The sequence below is a fragment of the Gymnoscopelus braueri genome (genome assembly GCF_963280865.1).
Source record: "Gymnoscopelus braueri genome assembly, chromosome: 19".
NCBI classification, from domain to species: Eukaryota; Metazoa; Chordata; class Actinopteri; order Myctophiformes; family Myctophidae; genus Gymnoscopelus; species Gymnoscopelus braueri.
Genome location: NC_137621.1, coordinates 7,438,814 through 7,464,079, shown reverse-complemented (window position 1 = coordinate 7,464,079; position 25,266 = coordinate 7,438,814). Strand labels below are relative to the sequence as shown.

The following is a 25,266-nucleotide window of genomic DNA, read 5'->3' as shown; positions in this document are numbered from 1 at the left end:
TTAAAGCAGGGCCAGCCTAAGCAGCCATTGTTGCATCCAAGAGATGTGAGGGCAGCTGCTTGAAAAGCTACAGAATCAAGCAGATTCTTTTTATAATTTATTTCAACCTAATACTGTAATCAAAGTGTCATTACAGAATACCACCCCATTCTGTTGCTATGGCTTAATGTGGATATTGCTTGCCCCCTGTATTGCTGCTTACAGCTATATTTATTATTATTATTAATAATAATGTTATTGTGAATATTGCTTGGACCCCTGTATAATTGCTTGCAGCTATATTTATTATTATTATTAATAATGTTACTGTGAATATTGCTTGGCCCCCTGTATTGTTGCTTGCCACTATATTCATTATTACCATTCAGAATAATAATTATTGTCATTGTTATTGTTATTATTATTGTTGCGTGAGATAGTGTCATTGACAAACAAACATTATTTTGATAGGACTGGATTGCTCATGTATGTTAAGCCCTGCCTCTGCCACATATGTTGTTGTGAAACATTACGTAGTGTGCTATGTTGACACAGGGGATGGCATAGCACTGTCTATAAAACGTAGCAACCGGACAAAGGAGTGGTCAGACAGAGGAGGGCAGTCATGAGGGCTTCTCTAGACATACACCTGCTTTCATACCTGTACTTGACCTTGATATTGTTCTCTTCATATTCTGCTTTGTCTTCCTCACCTTCCTCTTCTTGTGAGTTACAGGTACAGTTTAATCTCAGCAGAATGTATAAGGCTGGAGACATTGTTCTGGGTGGCTTGTTTCCCATCTACTACCAGCCTGTCTACCATGAGTCGTCTTTCACCTCCGAGCCACAGTACCCCACTTGTAAAGGGTGAGTATCACACATACAATAGCAAGCATGAGAACAGGGAACTTGTTTAGATATGTAGGACCACATAGGATTAGTTGATGTGTATTTATACAAAGATAAATATTTAAAGTTACAGTAATATTTTGTGTGTTAGTTTTCTCATTCAAGGGTTCACATGGTCCCAGACCGTGGCTTTTGCCATTACTGAGATCAACAGAAACCCCAGTCTTCTACCCAACGTGACTCTGGGATATAGTCTCTATGACAGCTGTTACCCATTTGGAGCTGTCCCTGCAGCATTGAAATTGGTCAGTGGGAGAGAGAAGGTGTTTCAACTGAATGAGAGCTGTGCTGGGTCCCCTCCAATGCTGGGAATGTTGTGTGGATCAGGTTCTATTCACATCTCTAGAATATTAGGTTTGTACAGAGTGCCCATGGTAAGTTATCTACTTGAACCCACCTTTATCATCACCAATTTTATATATGTTCAATTTATGTTATTTGATTATTTACCACAATAAAATATCATCGCTGTAGGACAGAAAACTTGTATTTCCATTGTTCATCTTTTTATGTGTGTTTTCTTTTCAAATGCCCTAATGTATTTTGTCCAATGCGATTCGACAGTTTGTGAGCTTGCAGATAATCTTTTATTTTATTTTATTATAACTGAATTGAACACAACTATTTTCCATTTGCTGAAAAGTAATGGATTCGTACAGAAAAGGTTTCCACCCAACACCGATATGGCAAAATTGTATTATTTACAAATTGATTTGATTATTTTCTAATCTAAAATTGAATAAGCAATGTACAGTATATAGTATTTTTCTACAGGAGTTGAAATACCTATTTATTGTAGGCATGTGAGCAGAGTGGTGTGGGCAGGTTTTCAACAGGTCTATGTTAGAGGTTTGATTCTTTGCCTAGACCTTGGAATTGGAGTCAAGGCCCAGAGTCGGGCCAGACTCGTGGTCAGATATAATGAACGTTTTTTTTGTTATTTTTTTTATGAATGGGTTCGTAAGTAAGCTATTTGGTTTGATATATAGAATGTTGTATTTATTATATTGTAATATTTGAGACTAGGTCAATTGTTATCGCCAGTGTTTGCAGCAAGACACAAAACAGCTTTTTTTTTTTTTTTTTCTTCTCTTTTTCTCTCCCCGTTCTGCTCTGCTCACATGTTCTGCTTGTAGGGAACTGCTCACTCACTCCCAATGTTCTGCCGTAATCTGACGTCTCACTGTACTCCTTCTTCAGACTCTGTGTACTCCTTGCATTGGTGTGTCGCCCAGGTTGCACCTAAACCCTAACCTTTCACTTCACAAAAACTATGCCTAAACCTAACCTTATCCCTAACCCTAACCTCACAAACACTATGCCTAACCCTAACCTCACAAACACTATGCCTAACCCTAACCTCACAAACACTATGCCTAACCTTATAAATGTTGCCTAAAAACCACGTTGACCTTGACGAAGCACCGGGAAAATAGAGAGTCCGACTCCATCTCTACCCCTAGCACTTCACTCTCCCTGACAACTTCTCTCGATTGATTCTATAGCGACCAAGATTGGGCTACTATGCACACATATCTTGGTCACAGTAAAAAGTTTCATGTTTTGTTTCTTAGATTATTTTTTTTCTTTACACAGATGCTAGGTTTATGGTTTACCTGGGATCCTAGTTTCCTGAGGCACTACAACACTGTCTCTCTGCATTCTATGTTGTGATTATTTACCTTGCTTATTGTAAGTCACTCTGGATAAGAGCATCTGCTAAATGCCTTGTAAATTAGGGACGTTTCTCAAAACAGTGGTATATTATAGAACAGATGTTTTGTGTCTCTGGCAGATCAGTTATATTGACACCTGCTCCTGTCTGAGTGAGAGAAACCAGTTCCCGTCATTCTTTAGAACAATCCCAAGTGATGCCTTCCAGGTGACATTTTCACAAAATATGTTGTTATCAAGTAATTCATGTTCCAGTTCCACACACTAGAGAAATACCTCCCTCTAGACACTAGGTAATACTGATTACACTCATTACTGTCTAGTGAGTGTAATCAATATTACATATTAACAGATGTGGGTAGTAATGAGTTATACATATATAAATTGTACTTGTAAGATATGTTTTAGTTCAGTATATTTTGTGAAGGAAATAAAATGCTTATATTACTTTACATTTTTGCCCAATGTAAAGGTGTTAAAGTAAAGATTTGCTAACAATTTATATACATTTTTCACAATTGTTACTAGCAGCAATAATATTTCTCTTTGGCTATTTTTAAGTAATACGTCTGTGTATATTAAGCATGCACATCTTACCCTGTTATTATGCATTTGTATAACCGAAAAATAGGTGAAATTAAAAGAATAGTGTTGTTAGTAATAATAGTCCATAATTGTTATTGCTGCAGGAACAATTAATCACATTTGATCAGTATGTATGGGCTGTGGTGATATGTGGAATTCTGGGTAACAAAATAGTCATTCAGTGTAATGCCAGTATTTAAATAACAATAATAATACTACACTAAAATACAATAACTTTGTTCTGTTGACTAAGATGGACAAAAACAAATCACAAAGGTGGAGGTTTTTTTCCAGGTTTTGTCAGTGTAAGGGAGGACAAACAAAAAAAAAACTTCAACAACGTGTGTGTTGTACTAGTGACACATCAAATATGTGGTATTCAAAATAGAAAAAAAACATAAGTTATACAATTTCTGACTGAGTCTAAGCATTGATATACAACCTTGTGATTGTGAAAAAGGGGCATCATATTATTTGATTTAATTTAAACACACTGAATGACATTTTATGGGGTACATTTACATGAATGACAATAAAATAGAATTGCTGGCTTCATAAATATTATTAGGGAATAGGTGACACTCCAATAAACATACAAATAACTCATTTAGGGAATTGTAATTGCTGTTTAAAGGTTTTGATACCTAGAAAACATTATACATCTTTTACCCATACTTTTTACATACCTTTTTTAATTAAATGCACATTATGTTTATTTAATTCTCCCAGAGATTTGCACATGGCTATGTTAGTTTATTTCTATTGCACAAGCACATATAATTTAAGTTCTGATTATTTCAAAAATCATATTTTTTTTAAATAAATCAGTAGTATCTTTATTAGAAACGTTTGTACTTGTAATTACTTTGATGACTATATTTACTTGCAATTGCATATTTAATATTTTAAGGTAACAATACCTTTACTTGAGCACAGTTATTGACTACTCTACCCACCTCTACATATCACCTCTATTCACTTGTGAGCATTACTGCTGGAGCTGAAGGTCTTTGTATCAAAAGATAATGATTAAACCTTTTCATTGTGGAATCTGTGTAGCCTAAGCACTTATCACCAGTGGTAAAAAAGTAACTACATACATTTACTCAAATGCTGTACTTAAATATAACGTTGATGTACTTTTAATTTATTTGAGAATGTTTTGTTTTAATATGTTTTACTTACACCACTAACATTATATGTTTTAATCCACCACAATTATTTAACATCTTTAGTTACTTTAAAGATTTAGATTATCATATAACATGCATTAAGCACTTAAGCTCTATTGTATACATCATCTAATTGAAAATAGCCAATCTACAAACTCAGATTGCATCTAATCGAGACTTGTGAGCTCGTAGATCTGCTATTTTCAAAAGGTTTGTCAAATATCGAAGAATGTTAACCACTTTAAGTCTACATTGATGCTAATGCGCCGTTTACTTGTGACGGAGTGTTTTTATTTTGTGGTATTGCTGCATTTACTTAAGTAAAAAAGTATGAGTACTTCTTCCACCACTGCTTATCACTCCAATCAGGTGAGAGCTGTCATCCAGATTCTGAGACGGTTTAGATGGACCTGGATAGGATTGCTGTTTGTTGATGGTGAAAGTGCCAAAAGAATGGCCCAGTCCTTCCAGTCTGAGCTGGCTCAGTCTGGTGTGGGTTGTGTGGCCTATGTGGAGGCTTTGTCATATGACCTAAAGGAGAGTGACCCAGCTGACCTTCAGAGGACTGTCACTGTGATGAAGAAATCCACAGCTCGTGTGGTCGTTGCATTTGTAAATGGGTACCATATGTTTAAGCTCATGGACGAGGTTGGTGTCATGGTTCATGTTCATTTTGGGAGATATATTGAAGTGAAGAATATATAAAAAATAGAAATGTAATGCAATTATATTACTTTCTTAGGCTCATGAATTTAAATGCTTTTGTATTTAATTTTGTATAGAGTATTTTTTACTTTTTCTTTGATCACAGTACTATATATATATATATATATATATATATATATATATATATATATATATATACACGCATACACATTTGACAGGTGGTAAAACAGAATGTGACAGGTCTGCAATGGATAGCCCCTTGGTACTGGGCAACCATGGTTAAGCTAATGCCTCCTCACTACATGCCGTACCTGAGAGGCACCCTGGGTTTTGCCATACGTCGTGGAGAGATACCAGGTCTCAATGACTATTTGTTAAATATACATCCTGACTACAGACAAGAAAATAACATGGTATGTGCTGTAGTATTTAAGCTGGAACTTTAGATTTTTAACCACTTGTGTCAGGTTCACTTGTAGGACAGATGACAGCCAGGTTTCACAATCACAAAGTTCTCTTCATTTTCACACAAAGCCATACAGGATCACATGCTGCTTGCCATGCTGTGGTTCTAGGTCTTGCGATCCTGTAGCTACAAAATAACTTCTACACAAGAAAGCAGATGGTAACCCTTCTGTCCGTACAGTGGTTCTCCCTGAATGTTTGTGGAGATGACTGATTAATCCTGTTGTGCCTCGATTTCCTCAATGCACAACAGGTGCGCAGCCACACCCAGCTCTTGGTCTTTTATCTTGTGCAAAGTATGTACTGTATGAATTGATCTTTAGTCTTGATGGTGTTTCGTCAGGTGAGGCAGTTTTGGGAGCACACTTTTCAGTGCAAATTTGCACCCCTTCCGTCAGAGTGGGTGGATGCTGGTGGACGGGTGTGTACTGGACAAGAGGACCTAGGAACAGTACCTGCCCTTTCGGCGACTCTTTTTGCCGATCCAAGAATCATCTATAATGTGTACAAGGTTGTGTATGCCCTGGCCCATGCCCTCCATGACATGTTGCAATGTGTACCAGGAAGAGGGCCTTTCATTGGGCAGAGCTGTGCCAGTTTGCAGACAATACAGCCATGGCAGGTGGGATATTCATTCATAGTTTACCTGTTAATGTTCCTAGTTGGATTCAAATTTAGAATAATAAAGAATGTGTAAATATGACATTGGTAAAAAGAATAGGAAAATGGCATTCTGTATTAGGATTATAGTCTATGGGCCCTATTTTTGGCGGTGCCTTACCCGCACCCCCTGCCCATGAATTACGCACAAGGGAGCGGGCACTGTCCTTAAACGATATCTTGCGGCCACTATACTGCTATTCAATATGCCGACTTCGTTATTTGCGCCTGGCGGTGTGCCCATGTTGGTGTTCTTTCCCTAAAATGTCCATCTTGCCCAAACACGTTTGGGAAAGAGCATAATGGATTCTAAAACCACCCGCTGTGCCAAATTTGTTTGGTAGAGTGAGCGCCTGCAATGGACATGACGGTGCTGGGCACACAACAGCACAACATTCAGAGGTCTCCTTCTCTCCTAATTCTCCATGTATATATGTAATTCTCTCCTAATTCTCCATGTATATATGTAAAATGTTCCTATAATCAGCAGAAGTGAGTATCAATTCCTTGTGTCAATTGTGTTTATATAAGATGCTAGTCTATCCTCTCAAAATACGGGTCGCGACCCAAAGTGGGGTCACGGGAAGGTGCTGTTGGGGTCGCGCGTTGGAATTCATTTCTTTTTTGTAAACAAAGAAAGCGGTGGACAAACGGAGAGACAGGGGATTTGTGACCAACGTAAGGGACGTCACCTCACGCCTTGATTCATGCAACTGACAAACCCCCAAAACTATAATACCTTATGTATAAATTGGCTTACGGGAGGACCGGCCGCTCATGTCACTGACTCAGCCATAACCATAAGTTCAGTCCGAAAACTCACAAATACATTGAGACCAATAATAAATAGCTTGAGAATATTTAATTTTTTAAATGTAAATACAAGTGTGAATATTATATTTGATCTTGATGTTCAGGCTCTGCTTATACATTACTCCCTGCCCAGCAGATTAGCAGACAGCCATTTAAGAGAAGGGAGGTATACTGTATACATCTACAAGCTCATAACATGTTGCATTCTGATGAGATGTGAGCTTGTATTTCAGCTATTTTCGCCATGAGATTTTGACTTACCCATGGCTGTGCCTTGGACACAAAATGTTTGAAAACATCTGGTCCCTGTTAGGACTTTGCACACAGTGCCCCGTGATGTGATTTTTATTATTGTTTTGTCCGTTTTTTTTAATATCTGAAAAAATTAAATAAAATAAAACATACAGGAATCAAACTGGGTTGAAAAAACTAAAAACACCACACACCAGTGGAGGTTCCTTATCTTGTTAGAATATGTATTGTATGCAGTAGTATCTTGCTCTTCATAACTTTGCTCATCACCATTTCTAGCTTATGTATTACATGGAAAAGGTCAACTTCACCACCTCATTTGGTGATGAAGTATCATTTGATGAGAATGGTGATGCTTATCCAATCTATGATGTCGTGAACTGGGCATTGCTCCCTGATGGAAGCACAAAGTCTCAGGATGTAGGTGTGTTCAAGAAGTCAGCCTCCGCGGGTGAACAACTCATCCTTGATGAAGACAGAATCTTCTGGAACTTTGAATCCACAAAGGTAACTTTTAATTTCTACAAGAGCTAATGTTGAACTGATGTAAACTCAATTAATTATCTCTGCTAGGCCACCAGACCACCGGGCGGGGGGTTATGTTTTCACCTCTGTCCTTGTGCGTGTCTGTCTGTTTGAGTGTGTGCAGCTAATCTTGGAAACTACTGAACCGATCTTTGTCAAACTTAGCACACATACTCCCAGTATTTTTCAAATAACCCTCTTGGTGGCGCTATAACATGCCACTTAATTTTGGCATATAACTTTTGAGCTGTAGGTCGTACAGTCAAATGTTGGAAATCTTGGATCATGCCGCAACTGCCCATATAGGCCCTTCCTCTTCGCCTTGCCTACTTGTTAACTAGTTAGTACGAACTCTGTTTTATTGTTGTATTGTTTTATTGGATCTTGTTTAGTCGATACACTTATTTGTTTTAGCTCTTGCTCATTTGTTTTCGCTATTTGTCTCATCTGTTTAAGAAAGTAGGTAGCTGATATATTGCACTTTTACCTTAGCGCTAGGTATACTCTTGGTAGCTTGTTCTTGCAGAAAATGCACTTAAGACTTCTCGTGATTAGTAGTTTTGTTCCCTACCTATGTTGAATGCACTTATTGTAAGTCGCTTTGGATAAAAGCGTCTGCTAAATGACTGTAATGTAATTTCTGCCCAACTCGATTTTCCAACATTTTTTATTTTCTTTAAAGCACACTTGTTGCTACTACTAGGAGGTTTAATTTTTTTGTCACATCATTTCTGGAGTCATGTAATAAAGATCAATCTATCAGATTATTACATCCCGACTGAATATGATTGCTTTTACAAAAACATTTGAGATGAAAAAAAGAATAAGGACCCAAAACAGATTTGCTCAAATGTCACTGATTGTTAAAGAAACAAGATTATTTAAGAATATTTGCATGTAATTGGCTTCAAAGATTATTGGGAGGAGCCTATTTCTTACCGAAATGCCATTTATCATGAACACTGGAATCATTGTGAAAGGCCTCTATAGAGCTTTTTCACTTTTGCCCATAAGGGATGTAATAATAACATAAAGTTGCACCATATGTTATAGAAATGCTACACTGTTGCTTTCCTCTGTAGCCTCCTCGGTCAGTGTGCAGTGAGAGTTGTTCCCCTGGAACCCGTCTGGCCAGAAGGAAAGGGGAACCTGTCTGCTGCTTTGACTGCATTGCTTGTTCTGAGGGAGAGATCAGCAATGAGACTGGTAGGTCCAGTGGTGTAAATGGCGTTGCACGCTTGGGAACGGCGTTCCCATAGCAACCGTTGCGGGGGAACGGTGTGAACACGTGTGGGAGCGCTCTTCAGAGTGTCCAACTTTTTTTCTTTTTTTTTTAAATAATCGCTTATGAGGTTTAGCACTGTTTTCCTAAATCGTCCATAAGTCTATATATTAATATTTTGATTAATGTATTTATTTTTGATAATAAATCAGTAAAATCAGGCAAAAATGAGAATTAAATAACATAACCCTAACCTAACCCTAACCCTAAAACTGAAATAAAGTAAAAGAAGAAGCACTTTGAAACTGAAGATGATGGCCAATGTTGATGATAATTGATAACAATATATATAACAATATATATATATATATATATATATATATATTAAAACAATTAAATAAGCCCCCCCTGCAACGTTTCCTTTTTGCCACACATATACACTTCATGGAGTACATTTTATTCCCCTTTTATTTTCCGTTTTTTATTACTTTAATTCGGTTGTTTTGGTACAAAAAAATTTACAAAAGAAAAAAATATATCCGCGTTTTTCGCGGTTATTCCCCTTTTATTTCGCGTTTTTTCGCGGTTATTCCCCTTTTATTTCCGTTTTTTATTACTTTAATTCGGTTAATTCGGTACAAAAAATGTACTCCATGAAGTGTATATGTGTGTACTCCATGAAGTGTATACATATATATATATTAAAACAATTGAATAAGCCCCCCCTGCAACGTTTCCTTTTTGCCACACATATACACTTCATGGAGTACATTTTTTTGTACCGAATTAACCGAATTAAAGTAATAAAAAACGGAAATAAAAGGGGAATAACCGCGAAAAATCGCGAAATAAAGGGGGAATAACCGTGAAAAAAGCGGAAGAAATCGCGCGTGCGTGCATGTGTGACCAGTAGGGTTCCCAAAGCGAATCCAGGCCATTTACACCACTGGGTAGATCTACATTATGTAGCTATGTACAGTAGGTCATCTTTAGGGCGATGATGTACTTGTCTGTCCATTTAACCTTGCCCTCCTTGTTAGACTCTACAGAGTGCGCCACTTGTCCAGAAGGCTTCTGGTCCAATCCCCAGCGTGACCACTGTATCCCTAAGGTCGTGGAGTTCCTCTCCTTCCAGGAGACCCTGGGTATCACCTTGACAACCATTTCATTGCTAGGCACACTTATGTGTACCATTGTCCTGGTAATCTTCATCTATCATCGAGACACACCCATGGTACGCGCCAACAACTCAGAACTCAGCTTTCAACTTTTATTGTCACTGAAATTATGTTTCATGTGTTCACTTCTATTTATTGGCCATCCCAGACTCTGGACTTGTCAGCTGAGGCATGCAGCATTTGGGATCAGCTTTGTGCTGTGTGTCTCGTGTATCCTGGTAAAGACTATGGTGGTGTTGGCTGTGTTCAAGGCCTCCACTCCTGGGGGTGCAGACATTATGAAGTTGTTTGGTGCAATGCAGCAGAGAGGAACAGTTCTGGTTCTTACTTTTATCCAGGCAATAATCTGCATAGCCTGGCTTGTGTCTGCCTCACCAACTCCTCATAAAAACACACAATACCACAGTGATAAGATAGTCTATGAGTGTGAAGTGGGATCAACAGTTGGTTTTGCGGTGTTACTAGGTTATATTGGTTTACTGGCACTCCTCAGCTTCATCCTAGCATTCATGGCAAGAAATCTACCAGACAACTTCAATGAAGCCAAGTTGATCACTTTCAGCATGTTGATCTTCTGTGCCGTGTGGATAGCCTTCATCCCAGCATATATCAGCTCTCCAGGCAAATATGCAAATGTAGTGGAGGTATTTGCTATTTTAGCATCTAGTTTTGGTCTATTGTTGGCATTGTTTGGCCCAAAGTGTTATACCATCCTGCTGAGACCTGAACTAAACACCAAGAAGTCCATCATGGGTCGAGGCTCCACCAACACATAGCAGCAGTCAAGTAACATTCATTATTTCAAAAACTTTAAAAACAACACAGAATCAAACTTGGTCCAGGAAAGAGAAATAAAAGTTGACGCTCTTGTTATAATTAAAAGTTCTCTATAATCTGTGTTTAAAGTGTAATAAAAACAGGTAGCACTTTATAATAACTATACACTATAAAGCATTAGTTAAGCATTAGTAAATGCTTAATTCCTCATGAACTCATCATTAGTAAAGCATTATTCATACATTACCAAGCATTAGTAAACACAGTTATAAATGTTGCAACTATACACTATAAAGCATTAGTTAAGCATTAGTAAATGCTTAATTCCTCATGAACTCATCATTTGTATAGCATTATTCATACATTACTAAGCATTAGTAAACACAGTTATAAACCTTTCAACTAAACACGATTTACAATTAGTTAAGCATTAGTAAGTACTTAATTCATCATACATTAATAAGCGTTTGTAAACATAGTTATAAGCATTTTTTGCCCATTGATAACCTAATCTTTAATGTGCTTAATGATTGTATTCTCATACTTTGTAAATGATAGATTCAACATTTATAAATAGGTATTATATCAATTTACAAACCAGTTATTTATGAGTTGTTAATGGTTCATACGATCATTTAGAAAGTCTAAGTAAACACCATATACAAACCACTTGGTTGTATATTTATGCGGACATTTGTACATGATTAGTGAGTGTTAATAAATGTCTTATAAACACTTATTCATACTCAATGAATGATTTATTAAGGTAGTTACTACTTGTTAGTTAAGTATTTTGCGTGAGCCCATCTAAAGTGAGGACTATCTATGCCTTATAAAGCATTTATAAATGAGATAGCGTGAGCCCATCTAAAGTGAGGACTATCTATGCCTTATAAAGCATTTATAAATGAGATAGAAGCAGTGATATAGAAAATGCCAATATTTATTGCAACAATTGAGACAGAACATGGCCCTTGCAGTGTAAAAATAAAATTAACATTATTGTGCTGTATGAAAATAAACAAACAATATGCAATGCTATAAACGTGTACACATGGCTGATGAATTAAATAAACATTGTACTTTATGAAAATAAAAAATAAACAATCTGCTATGCTATAAACATGTAAACATGACTGATAAATTAAGTAAACATTATTGTACTTTATGAAAATAAACCATACAGAATCTGCTATGCTATAAACATGTAAACATGGCTGAAAAATTTAATAAACATTCTTGTACTGTATGAAAAAATAAAGCTGGGTTCTGCCTTCACTATGGGTATAGCCACCCTTGCAGAGCTAGGCAGACAGTTAACATCAGAAGGTAAAAAAAAAAAAAAAAGGCTTGTTTTGGGTTTCTTCTTTAAATTATCTTCTTTGGTTTTTCTTATTTGTAGAACAGCAATGACATGAAATACACAGAATGGATTTGTTAAAATGTGTACTGAATAGTGTTTTCCACAGTAAATATGTTAACTTTTTAACAATGCTTTTAAAGAAATGAATTAACTTGCAAACATGACTTAAGCAGCTAAACATTCACACAGTTGCAATGATATGAAATTAACATGTACATAAACACATCCCTGATTTTGCTGGAAATAATGATATGCAAATCTCTCCCAATATGCACAAATACATCACTTGAGTGAAAATAAAAAGACAACATTTCTGCCTATAATGGCATTACAGCATTAGCTCAGAGCAGAATAGCCTATAAGCTAAGATGACACACAGCAGCCTGCAGCCTAATGGCTAACAGGCTAACAGGCTAGGCCATATGACTGGTACTGATTAGCAACAAACATGACGTTTTTACCACAGACTGCTAATGCTGTAATGCCATTATAGGCAGCAATGTTGTCTTTTTATTTTCACTCAAGTGATTTATTTGTGCATATTGGGAGAGATGTGCATATTATTATTTCCAGCAAAATCAGGGATGTGTTTATTTACATGTTAATTTCATATCATTGCAACTGTGTGAATGTTTAGCTGCTTAATTCATGTTTGCAAGTTAATTCATTTATTTTAAAGCATTGTTAAAAAGTTAACATATTTACTGTGGAAAACACTATTCAGTACACATGTTAACAAATCCATTCAATGTGTTTTCCATGTCATTGCTGTTCTACAAATAAGAAAAACCAAAGAAGATAATTTAAAGAAGAAACCCAAAACAAGACTTTGCCTCCAAACAGATCTTTTTTTTTTACTGTCTGCCTAGCTCTTTAAGGGTGGCGATATGCATAGTGAAGGCAGAACACAGAATGTTTTTTTTTATACAGTACAAGAATGTTTTACATTTTTTTAAATTACATTTTCAGCTATGTTTACATGTTTGTAGCATAGCAGATTGTTTCTTTTCATAAAGTCAAATGTTTATTAATTTATCAGCCATGTTTACATGTTTATTGCATAGCAGATTGTTTATTGTTTATTTTCATGAAGTAAAATGTTTATTTAATTTATCAGCCATGTTCACATGTTTATAGCATTGCATATTGTTTGTTTATTTTGATACAGCACAATAATGTTAATTTTATTTTTACACTGCACGGGCCATGTTCTGTCTCAATTGTTGCAATAAATATCGGCATTTTCTATATCACTGCTTCTATCTCATTTATAAATGCTTTATAAGGCATAGATAGTCCTCACTTTACATGGGCTCACGCCATCTCATTTATAAATGCTTTATAAGGCATAGATAGTCCTCACTTTAGATGGGCTCACGCAAAATACTTAACTAACAAGTAGTAACTACCTTAATAAATCATTCATTGAGTATGAATAAGTGTTTATAAGACATTTATTAACACACTCATTAACCATGTACAAATGTCCGCATAAATATACATCCAAGTGGTTTGTATATGGTGTTTACTTAGACTTTCTAAATGATCGTATGAACCATTAACAACTCATAAATAACTGGTTTGTAAATTGATATAATACCTATTTATAAATGGTGAATCTATCATTTACAAAGTATGAGAATACAATCATTAAGCACATTAAAGATTAGGTTATCAATGGGCAAAAAATGCTTATAACTGTGTTTACAAACGCTTATTAATGTATTATTAATGCTATATAAATGATGAATTCATGATGAATTAAATAATTACTAATGCTTAACTAATTGTAAATTATGTATAGTTGAAAGATTTATAACTGTTTACTAATGCTTAGTAATGTATGAATAATGCTATACAAATGATGAATTAATGATGAATTAAGTGTTTTACTAGTGCTTAACTAATACTTAATAGTGTATAGTTGAAACATTTATAACTGTGTTTACTAATGCTTAGTAATGTATGAATAATGCTTTACTAATGATGAGTTCATGAGGAATTAAGCATTTACTAATGCTTAACTAATGCTTTATAGTGTATAGTTATTATAAAGTGCTACCTAAAAACATTTATGTACATTTGGTGTTTTTATTATCCCTCTATCAAATGATATGAAGCAAAAAGTAAGTGTCGGGAGGCGAGCAGAGCCTGATAGGCAGCCAAAGCTCTACTCACTACAAATCCATCCAATCTGACAGACACATGTTCCACTCACAATTTAGGTGGCAATTCAATAACGTATTCCTTCATTAATCCAAAAAAAGGACCCTGAACCAGATCCAGTGAGGTCTCATGACTCTGTACGACAAACCGTTCAAAAGTTATGGCAAAAGATAGGAACTCTACAATATCGACCAATCAGAACACTGGGTGGATCTAAGTAACACCAATGAAGGACAGGTAATTTTCCAATGAAGCTACTCCCATGTGGCTATGACAAGCAGGTAAAGTTATGTCAAAGGATAAGAAATATCAAATATCGACCGATCAGAACGGGCAGATCTAAGTAACGCCAATGAAGGACAAGGACTCTAAACCAAGTCCAAAGAAGAAACGCATATGTGGCTATGATAAGCAGGTCAAAGGTTATCCAAAATAAACAGCTCTGGTATGGAGGACTCCTTTCACACCGTTTCACTAATCACCGACTGGGAAGGCCAAACAAAGATTTTGAATCAAATAAATATCGTTACCTGTAGCAGTAACAGCATAGCAAAATCATGGTTATGCTATTAGCAGTCATAATAGCAGCAGTTGTAGTAGCATTAAAGGTTGTAACAAACAGTAGCAAGCCATAGTAGAAGAACTATATCTGTTTCAAGCAGGGCAAGCCTAGGCAGCCATTGTTGCATCCAGGAGATGTGAGGGCAGCTGCTTGAAAAAATTAGAATCAAGCAGATTTTTTAAATAATTTATTTCAACCTAATACTGTAATCACAGTGTCATTACAGAATACCACCCCATTCTGTTGCTATGGCTTAATGTGGATATTGCTTGCCCCCCTGTATTGCTGCTTGCAGCTATATTTATTATTATTATTAATAATAATGTTATTGTGAATATTGCTTGGACCCCTGTATAATTGCTTGCAGCTATATTTATTATTATTATTAATAATGTTACTGTGAATATTGCTTGGCCCCCTGTATAGTTGCTTACCACTATATTCATTATTACCATTCACAATAATAATTATTGTCATTGTTATTATTATTGTCGCGTGAGATAGTGCATTGACACACAAACATTATTTTGATAGGACTGGATTGCTCATGTATGTTAAGCCCTGCCTCTGCCACATATGTTGTTGTGAAACATTACGTAGTGTGCTATGTTGACACAGGGGATGGCATAGCACTGTCTATAAAACATAGCAAAGGAGTGGTCAGACAGAGGAGGGCAGTCATGAGGGCTTCTCTAGACATACACCTTCTTTCATACCTGTACTTGACCTTGATATTGTTCTCTTCATATTCTGCTTTGTCTTCCTCACCTTCCTCTTCTTGTGAGTTACAGGTACAGTTTAATCTCAGCAGAATGTATAAGGCTGGAGACATTGTTCTGGGTGGCTTGTTTCCCATCTACCACCAGCCTGTCTACCATGAGTCGTCTTTCACCTCCGAGCCACAGTACCCCACTTGTAAAGGGTGAGTATCACACATACAATAGCAAGCATGAGAACAGGGAACTTGTTTAGATATGTAGGACCACATAGGATTAGTTGATGTGTATTTATACAAAGATAAATATTTAAAGTTACAGTAATATTTTGTGTGTTAGTTTTCTCATTCAAGGGTTCACATGGTCCCAGACCGTGGCTTTTGCCATTACTGAGATCAACAGAAACCCCAGTCTTCTACCCAATGTGACTCTGGGATATAGTCTCTATGACAGCTGTTACCCATTTGGAGCTGTCCCTGCAGCATTGAAATTGGTCAGTGGGAGAGAGAAGGTGTTTCAACTGAATGAGAGCTGTGCTGGGTCCCCTCCAATGCTGGGCATGTTGTGTGAAGCAGGTTCTATTCACATCTCTAGAATATTAGGTTTGTACAGAGTGCCCATGGTAAGTCTACTTGAACCCACCTTTATCATCACCAATTTTATATATGTTCGATTTAGGTTATTTCATTATTTACAAATATAAAATATCATCGCTGTAGGACAGAAAACTTGTATTTCCATTGTTCATCTTTTTATGTGTGTTTTCTTTTCAAATGCCCTAATATATTGTGTCCAATGCGATTCGACAGTTTGTGAGCTTGCAGATAATCTCTTATTTATTTTTTTCTTTTGCAGGGGGTGGGGGTTGTTTTATTTTTATGTTTAAGAATCTTCACTTACAATGACCAGGTTGATAGTGGTTAATTCTGTATGTGGGTTTAAGTTTGTGGTGTGTCGCCCAGGGGTCGCCTAAACCCTAACCTTTCACTTCACAATAACTATGCCTAAACCTGACCTTAACCCTAAACCTCACAAACACTATGCCTAACCGTAACCTCACAAATACTATGCTTAACCTTATGAATGTTGCCTAAAAACCACGTTGACCTTGACGAGGCACCGGGGAAAGAGAGAGTCCGACTCCATCTCTCCCCCTCCACTTCACTCTCCCTGTACCACTTCTTGCCAACTTCTCTCGATTGATTCTATAGCGACCAAGATATGGCTACTATGCACACATATCTTGGTCACAGTAAAAAAGTTTTTATGTTTTGTTTCTTAGATTATTTTTTTCTTGACCACAAATGTTAAGTATGTTATTCATATAGCATACCGTTTACACAGATGCTAGGTTTAGGGTTTACCTGGGATCCTAGTTTCCTGAGGCACTACAACACTGTCTCTCTGCATTCTATGTTGTGATTATTTACCTTGCTTATTGTAAGTCACTCTGGATAAGAGCATCTGCTAAATGCCTTGTAAATTAGGGACGTTTCTCAAAACAGTGGTCTATTATAGAACAGATGTTTTGTGTCTTTGGCAGATCAGTTATCTTGACACCTGCTCCTGTCTGAGTGAGAGGAACCAGTTCCCGTCATTCTTTAGAACAATCCCAAATAATGCCTTCCAGGTGAGATCTTCACAAAATATGTTGTTATCAAGTAATTCATGTTCCAGTTCCACACGCTAAAGAAATACCTCCCTCTAGACACTAGGTAATACTGATTACACTCATTACTGTCTAGTGAGTGTAATCAATATTACATATTACCAGATGTGGGTAGTAATGAGTTACATGTACTTAATATATATAATAGGTAACTTTAAACAAAAAAACTAAAGTTAAATTGTATATCTTTTGTGAGTGGCAAATGTTTCACAACACCCATTCCATGAATTTCACCCCCGAAATCTTTAGTTACTTTAAAGATTTTGGTTATCACAAAACATGCATTAAGCACTTAAGCTCTATTGTATACATCATCTAATTGAGAACAGCCAATCTACAAACTCAGATTGCGTCTAATCAAGACCTGTGAGCTTGTAGATCTGCTATTTTCAAAAGGTTTGTCAAATTTCGAAGAATGTTAACCACTTTAAGTCTTTAAGTAAGTAATTGATGCTAATGCGCATTTCACTTGTGACAGAGTATTTTTATTTTGTGGTATTGCTGCATTTACTTAACACATTGACTGCCAGAATTATTTCAGATTTTTAGCTGTAGCCTGCCAGAGATTTTTCATTGAAAAAAAAAGTACTCAGGAGCCGAGATACAGAATTTTTAAGTTAACAAGGAAGTGGATAGGAGTCTAAATCTTCGAACAATCATATCTCCTTGGTCTTTGGGTCAATTTTTTTTTTAAAAAACGAAAAAATAAATAAAAAAAAAACTTTATTTTTTATTTTTTATTTTTTTAAATAGAACGCAGATCTGCGTTCTTGGCAGCCAACGTATTTATTAAAAATAGAACGCAGATCTGCGTTTTTGGCAGCCAATGTGTTAAGTAAAAAAGTAGGAGTACTTCTTCCACCACTGCTTATCACTCCGATCAGGTGAGAGCTGTAATCCAGATTCTGAGAAGGTTTGGATGGACCTGGATAGGATTGCTGTTTGTTGATGTTGATAGTAGCAAAAAACTTGCCCAGTCCTTCCAGTCTGAGCTGGCCCAGTCTGGTGTGGGTTGTGTGGCCTATGTGGAGGCTTTGTCATATGACGTAAAGGAGAGTGACCCAGCTGACCTTCAGAGGACTGTCACTGTGATGAAGAAATCCACAGCTCGCGTGGTCGTTACATTTGTAGCTATTTACCAAATGTTTAAGCTCATGGACGAGGTTGGTGTCATGATTCATGTTCATTTTGGGAGATATATTTAAGTGAAGAATATATAAAAAATAGAAATGTAATGTAATTGTATTACTTTCTTAGGCTCATGAAATTAAATGCTTTTGTATTTCATTTTGTATGGAGTTTTTTTACTTTTTCTTTGATCACTGTACTAGTAATGCGCATTCATAGATCTCTGCAATAACTAACTGTTATGTTTTTGTCTTAATAGTTCTTAGAACTGTATATATACACACACACACCTGTGTGTGTGTGTGTGTGTGTGTGTGTGTGTGTGCGTGCGTGCGTGCGTGCGTGCGTGCGATTTGACAGGTGGTAAAGCAGAATGTGACAGGTCTACAATGGATAGCTCCTTGGTACTGGGCAACCACAATTACGTTAATGCCTCCTCACTACATGCCGTACCTGAGAGGCACCCTGGGTTTTGCCACGCGTCGTGGAGAGATACCAGGTCTCAAGGACCATATGTTAAAGATACATCCTGACTACAGACAAGAACATAACATGGTATGTGCTGTAGTATTTAAGCTGCAACTTTTGCTTTTTAACCACTTGTGTCAGGTTCACTTGTTAGTAGAGGACCTGGCTAAGATATGTATGCACTTCATTTAGGAGAGAATATCTCAACTGTTTTTGGCTAATATTACACCAGGGAACAACTTAGGAACTATGAGAAATTCTCTATCCGGTGCGAAATACCTGAAAATGACCACGCCCTTTTTAAAATGACCACGCTCTTTTTAAAATGACCACACTTCCAACATGGCGCTATCTTCTAAACCGTTGGAGCTACAGATTTTCTGAGGTGCTCAAAATGTTCAGAATACTCATGTTTGGGAAACCCGTGCCCGAGCCAGCAACAGGTCATCATAGAGGCCAAATCCAATATGGCCGCCACCTGAAAAGGTTTTGTCTATAACTTTTGAACCAGATGAGCTATGAATGCAAACTTGGTGTCTAAATCATGTTTTTCGACAATTGGAAACATGTTGGAATGCTTATCTTTATGACTGGGTGTGGCTGGACCTCTATTTTGCATATTTCAAAGATGGCGACTATCTGACAGTTAGTTTTACTTCCCTTAATTTTTGCAAACTTGGTGTCTATTTTAAGCTTTTTGAGCTTTTTGAGCTCCAATGAACTGCAGAGGCGAATGAGGTATCTAGGTTTCTATATCTACGACTATGATGATCCCGAAGGTTGCTGGCTCGGGCACCCTTGCTACATCATCAGAGGATGCCCTGGCTTATATCTGGGACACATTTGGTGCTTTTAGATTGATTCACGCAAATAAATTCTTATGGCCCTGGACTGTAATAAGTTGACCGTTTTTAGCCGTTTATTTTAGCTGTTCTGTAATCAAATATAAAATTTGACATTTTACACTTTTCTATTTTTCACTAAACATGAGTATTGTGAACATGTTGAGCACCTCAGAAAATCTGTAGCTCCAACGGTTTAGAAGATAGAGCCATGTTTGAAGTAGCGGTCATTTTAAAGCGGGCGTGGTCATTTCCGAGTATTTCGCCCTGGATAAAGAATTTCTCAAAGTTCCTAAGTTGTTCCTTGATGTCATATTAGCCAAGAACAGTTGAGATAATCTCTCCTAAATTAAGTGCATACATATCTTAGCCAGGTCCTACCTAGACTATGTAGGACAGATGACAGCCAGGTTTCACAATCACAAAGTTCTCTTCATTTTCACACAAAGCCATACAGGATCGCATGCTGCTTGCCATGCTGTGGTTCTAGGTCTTGCGATATTGTAGCTACAAAATAACTTTTACACAAGAAAGCAGATGGTAACCCTTCTGTCCGTACAGTGGTTATCCCTGAATGTTTGTGGAGATGACTGATTAATCCTGTTGCGCCTCGATTTCCTCAATGCACAACAGGTGCGCAGCCACACCCAGCTCTTGGTCATTTATCTTGTGCAAAGTATGTACTGTGTGAACTGATCTTCAGTCTTAATGGTGTTTCGTCAGGTGAGGCAGTTTTGGGAACACACTTTTCAGTGCAAATTTGCACCCGTTCCGTCAGAGTGGGTGGATGCTGGTGGACGGGTGTGTACTGGACAAGAGGACCTAGGAACAGTACCTGCCCTTTCGGCGACTCTTTTTGCCGATCCAAGAATCATCTATAATGTGTACAAGGCTGTGTATGCCCTGGCCCATGCCCTCCATGACATGTTGCAATGTGTGCCAGGAAGAGGGCCTTTCATTGGGCAGAGCTGTGCCAGTTTGCAGACAATACAGCCATGGCAGGTGGGATATTAATTCACAGTTTACCTGTTAATGTTCCTAGTTGGATTCAAATTTAGAATAATAAAGAATGTGTGAATATGACATTTGTAAAAAGAATAGGAAAAGGGCATTCTGTATTAGGATTATAGCCTATGGGGCCCTATTTTTGGTGGTGCCTTACCCGCACCCCGCTACCCATGAATTACGCATAAGGGAGCGGGCACTGTCCCTAAACGATATCTTGGGGTCGCGCTTTGGCAATTTCTTTTTTTTTTGTAAACAAAGAAAGCGGTGAACGGAAGGACAGACAGGGGATTTGTGACCAACGTGAAGAGGACGTCACCTCACGTCTTGATTCATGCAACTCCAACACACACAAACACACTCACACACACACACACACACACACGCCCTTGAAGAGGAATACAAGAACTGATTTGTGTAGCCTAGTAGCCTAGTTATTGTAGCCTAGTTATTTAGCAGGAATTACGTTCGGGTGACTCTTAAAACAGCTGGTTTACGGGCCCATTTGGTTCCATTTGTACCCTCTCAGAGTAAAATTAACAGCGCCAAATTCTGACAAACCCCCAAAACTATAATATCTTATATATAAATTGGCTTACGGGAGGACCGGCCGCTCATGTCACTGGCTCAGCCATAACCATAAGTTCAGTCAGAAAACTCACAAATACATTGAGACCAATAATAAATACCTTGAGAACGTTTAATATTTTAAATGTAAATACAAGTGTGAATATTATATTTGATCTTGGTGTTCAGGCTCTACTTATACATTACTCCCTGCCCAGCAGATTAGCAGACAACCATTTAAGAGAAGGGAGGTATACTGTATACATCTACAAGCTCATAACATGTTGCATTCTAATGAGATGTGAGCTTGTATTTCATCTATTTTCGCCATGAGATTTTGACTTACCCATGGCTGTGCCTTGGACCCAAAATGTTTGAAAACATCTGGTCCCTGTCAGGACTTTGCACACAGAGCCCCATGATGTGATTATTATTATTTTTTTGTCCATTTCTTTTTACATCTGAAAAAAACGAAAAAAAAACATGATAATACATGAATCAAACTGGGTTGAAAAAACTAATAACACCACACACCAGTGGAAGGGCCTTATCTTGTTAGTATATTGTATGCAGTAATATCTTGCTCTTCATAACTTTGCTCATCACCATTTCTAGCTTATGTATTACATGGAAAAGGTCAACTTCACCACCTCATTTGGTGATGAAGTATCATTTGATGAGAATGGTGATGCTTATCCAATCTATGATGTCGTGAACTGGGCATTGCTCCCTGATGGAAGCACAAAGTCTCAGGATGTAGGTGTGTTCAAGAAGTCAGCCTCCGCAGGTGAACAACTCATCCTTGATGAAGACAGAATCTTCTGGAACTTTGAATCCACAAAGGTAATAATGGAGTTGTTTTCTCCCTATGACCCACACAAAGTACAGATACTTGTATAACGAGGCAATAAGGAAGAAACCAGACTCAGAACAGGCAGCCATGGGTATAATGAAACATCTTTGTATTCAGATCAGAGAGAAATAGAAGGTTACAGTATCACAGGTATAGGCATCATCGGTCGTCCATTTCTCTGTAGTGTAACAGAGAAAGCACGAGGCTTTTGATTGATTGATTGAATATTTTATTAGGCAAAAAATGTAAAACAGCACAGTTACATTTAAAATACTTTGTCTAACAGGTCCGTTCATAAAAGTCCTTGCGGACTTGTTTCCAATGAGGGCCTTTAACAGTGTCCAGTAACATAAACATATGACATCATAGGATGTGACATAGATGAGGTTCCGGGCGAAGGTGGACTTCTCGGATTGGATGAGAGTGATGATTACGTCGTCGTCAGATGAGGATGATGATGGTAGATGATGAAGATGGTGATGATGGTGTGACAGTTTATCTCTGGACAACAGCGTCCACATGTCTGGGTCATCACATTTGACATTTGCTCTGACCTGTCACTGGTCAGAGATGGCTTGGTGACACTAAAGGAAGACAGCTGTAGAAAAGAGCATTCTAGATACAGTGTTCTCAAAACATAGATAACCACAGAGAAAGCCTGCAGCAGGGGTTTGACCTTGGCTGGCAGACAGAGAGACTGGTAGTAGAGAGTACATTTAACATGACTGAAGTACAGGCCCATATGGAACCATTATATTAATAGGACATTTTAACCAGGTTAATGGCACTAGACAAATTAGGATCAATCAAGATAAGAGATTAACTATCAGGTAACTTTTAATTTCTACAAGAGCTAATGTTGAACTGATGTAAACTCAATTAATTATCTCTGCTAGGCCACCAGACCACCGGGGGGGGTTATGTTTTCACCTCTGTCCTTGTGCGTGTCTGTCTGTCTGAGTGTGTGCAGCTAATCTTGGAAACTACTTAACCGATCTTTGTCAAACTTAGCACACATACTCCCAGTATTTTTCAAATAACCCTCTTGGTGGCGCTATAACATGCCACTTAATTTTGGCTTATAACTTTTGAGCTGTAGGTCGTACAGTCAAATTGGATCATGCCGGATCATGCCGCAACTGCCCATATAGGCCCTTCCTCTTCGCCTTGCCTACTTGTTAACTAGTTGTACAAACTCTGTTTTATTGTTGTATTGTTTTATTGGATCTTGTTTAGTCGATACACTTATTTGTTTTAGCTCTTGCTCATTTGTTTTTGCTATTTGTCTCATCTGTTTAAGAAAGTAGGTAGCTGATATATTGCACTTTTACCTTAGCGCTAGGTATACTCTTGGTAGCTTGTTTTTGCAGAAAATGCACTTAAGACTTCTCGTGATTAGTAGTTTTGTTCCCTACCTATGTTGAATGCACTTATTGTAAGTCGCTTTGGATAAAAGCGTCTGCTAAATGACTGTAATGTAATTTCTGCCCAACTCGATTTTCCAACATTTTCTATTTTCTTTAAAGCACACTTTTTGCTACTACTAGGAGGTTTAATTTTTTTAATCATTTCTGGAGTCATGTAATAAAGATCAATCTATCAGATTATTACATCCCGACTGGCTATGATTGCTTTTACAAAAACATTTGAGATGAAAAAAAGAATAAGGACCCAAAACAGATTTGCTCAAATGTCACTGATTGTTAAAGAAACAAGATTATTTAAGAATATTTGCATGTAATTGGCTTCAAAGATTATTGGGAGGAGCCTATTTCTTACCAAAATGCCATTTATCATGAACACTGGAATCATTGTGAAAGGCCTCTATAGAGCTTTTTCACTTTTGCCCATAAGGGATGTAATAATAACATAAAGTTGCACCATATGTTATAGAAATGCTACTCTGTTGCTTTCCTCTGTAGCCTCCTCGGTCAGTGTGCAGTGAGAGTTGTTCCCCTGGAACCCGTCTGGCCAGAAGGAAAGGGGAACCTGTCTGCTGCTTTGACTGCATTGCTTGTTCTGAGGGAGAGATCAGCAATGAGACTGGTAGGTCTACATTATGTAGCTATGTACAGTAGGTCATCTTTAGGGCGATGCTGTACTTGTCTGTCCATTTAACCTTGCCCTCCTTGTTAGACTCTACAGAGTGCGCCACTTGTCCAGAAGGCTTCTGGTCCAATCCCCAGCGTGACCACTGTATCCCTAAGGTCGTGGAGTTCCTCTCCTTCCAGGAGACCCTGGGTATCACCTTGACAACCATTTCATTGCTAGGCACACTTATGTGTACCATTGTCCTGGTAATCTTCATCTATCATCGAGACACACCCATGGTATGCGCCAACAACTCAGAACTCAGCTTTCAACTTTTATTGTCACTGAAATTATGTTTCATGTGTTCACTTCTATTTATTGGCCGTCCCAGACTCTGGACTTGTCAGCTGAGGCATGCAGCATTTGGGATCAGCTTTGTGCTGTGTGTCTCGTGTATCCTGGTAAAGACTATGGTGGTGTTGGCTGTGTTCAAGGCCTCCACTCCTGGGGGTGCAGACATTATGAAGTTGTTTGGTGCAATGCAGCAGAGAGGAACAGTTATGGTTCTTACGTTCATCCAGGCAATAATCTGCATAGCCTGGCTTGTGTCTGCCTCACCAACTCCTCATAAAAACACACAATACCACAGTGATAAGATAGTCTATGAGTGTGCTGTAGGATCAACAGTTGGTTTTGCGGTGTTACTAGGTTATATTGGTTTACTGGCAGTCCTCAGCTTCGTCCTAGCTTTCATGGCAAGAAATCTCCCAGACAACTTCAATGAAGCCAAGTTCATCACTTTCAGCATGTTGATCTTCTGTGCCGTGTGGATAGCCTTCATCCCAGCATATATCAGCTCTCCCGGCAAATATGCAAATGTAGTGGAGGTATTTGCTATTTTAGCGTCTAGTTTTGGTCTACTGGTGGCATTGTTTGGCCCAAAGTGTTATACCATGCTGCTGAGACCTGAACTAAACACCAAGAAGTCTATCATGGGTCGAGGCTCCACCAAGACATAA

The 25,266-nt window shown here is 37.7% G+C and overlaps 1 protein-coding gene across 1 annotated transcript; it reads left to right on the top strand.

Moving 5' to 3' along the window:
- Positions 1-736: 736 nt before the first annotated feature.
- LOC308074179 (extracellular calcium-sensing receptor-like) lies at positions 737-25,266 on the top strand (the record flags this gene model as incomplete). The annotated part of the gene is made up of 13 exons (XM_080413511.1): positions 737-839; positions 994-1,262; positions 2,684-2,770; positions 4,689-4,967; positions 7,455-7,682; positions 10,034-10,123; positions 15,760-15,890; positions 16,126-16,306; positions 17,228-17,314; positions 18,238-18,516; positions 21,979-22,206; positions 24,139-24,262; positions 24,353-25,266. 13 exons carry the CDS (start codon positions 737-739, stop codon positions 25,264-25,266), a joined length of 3,000 nt encoding a protein of 999 aa, XP_080269637.1.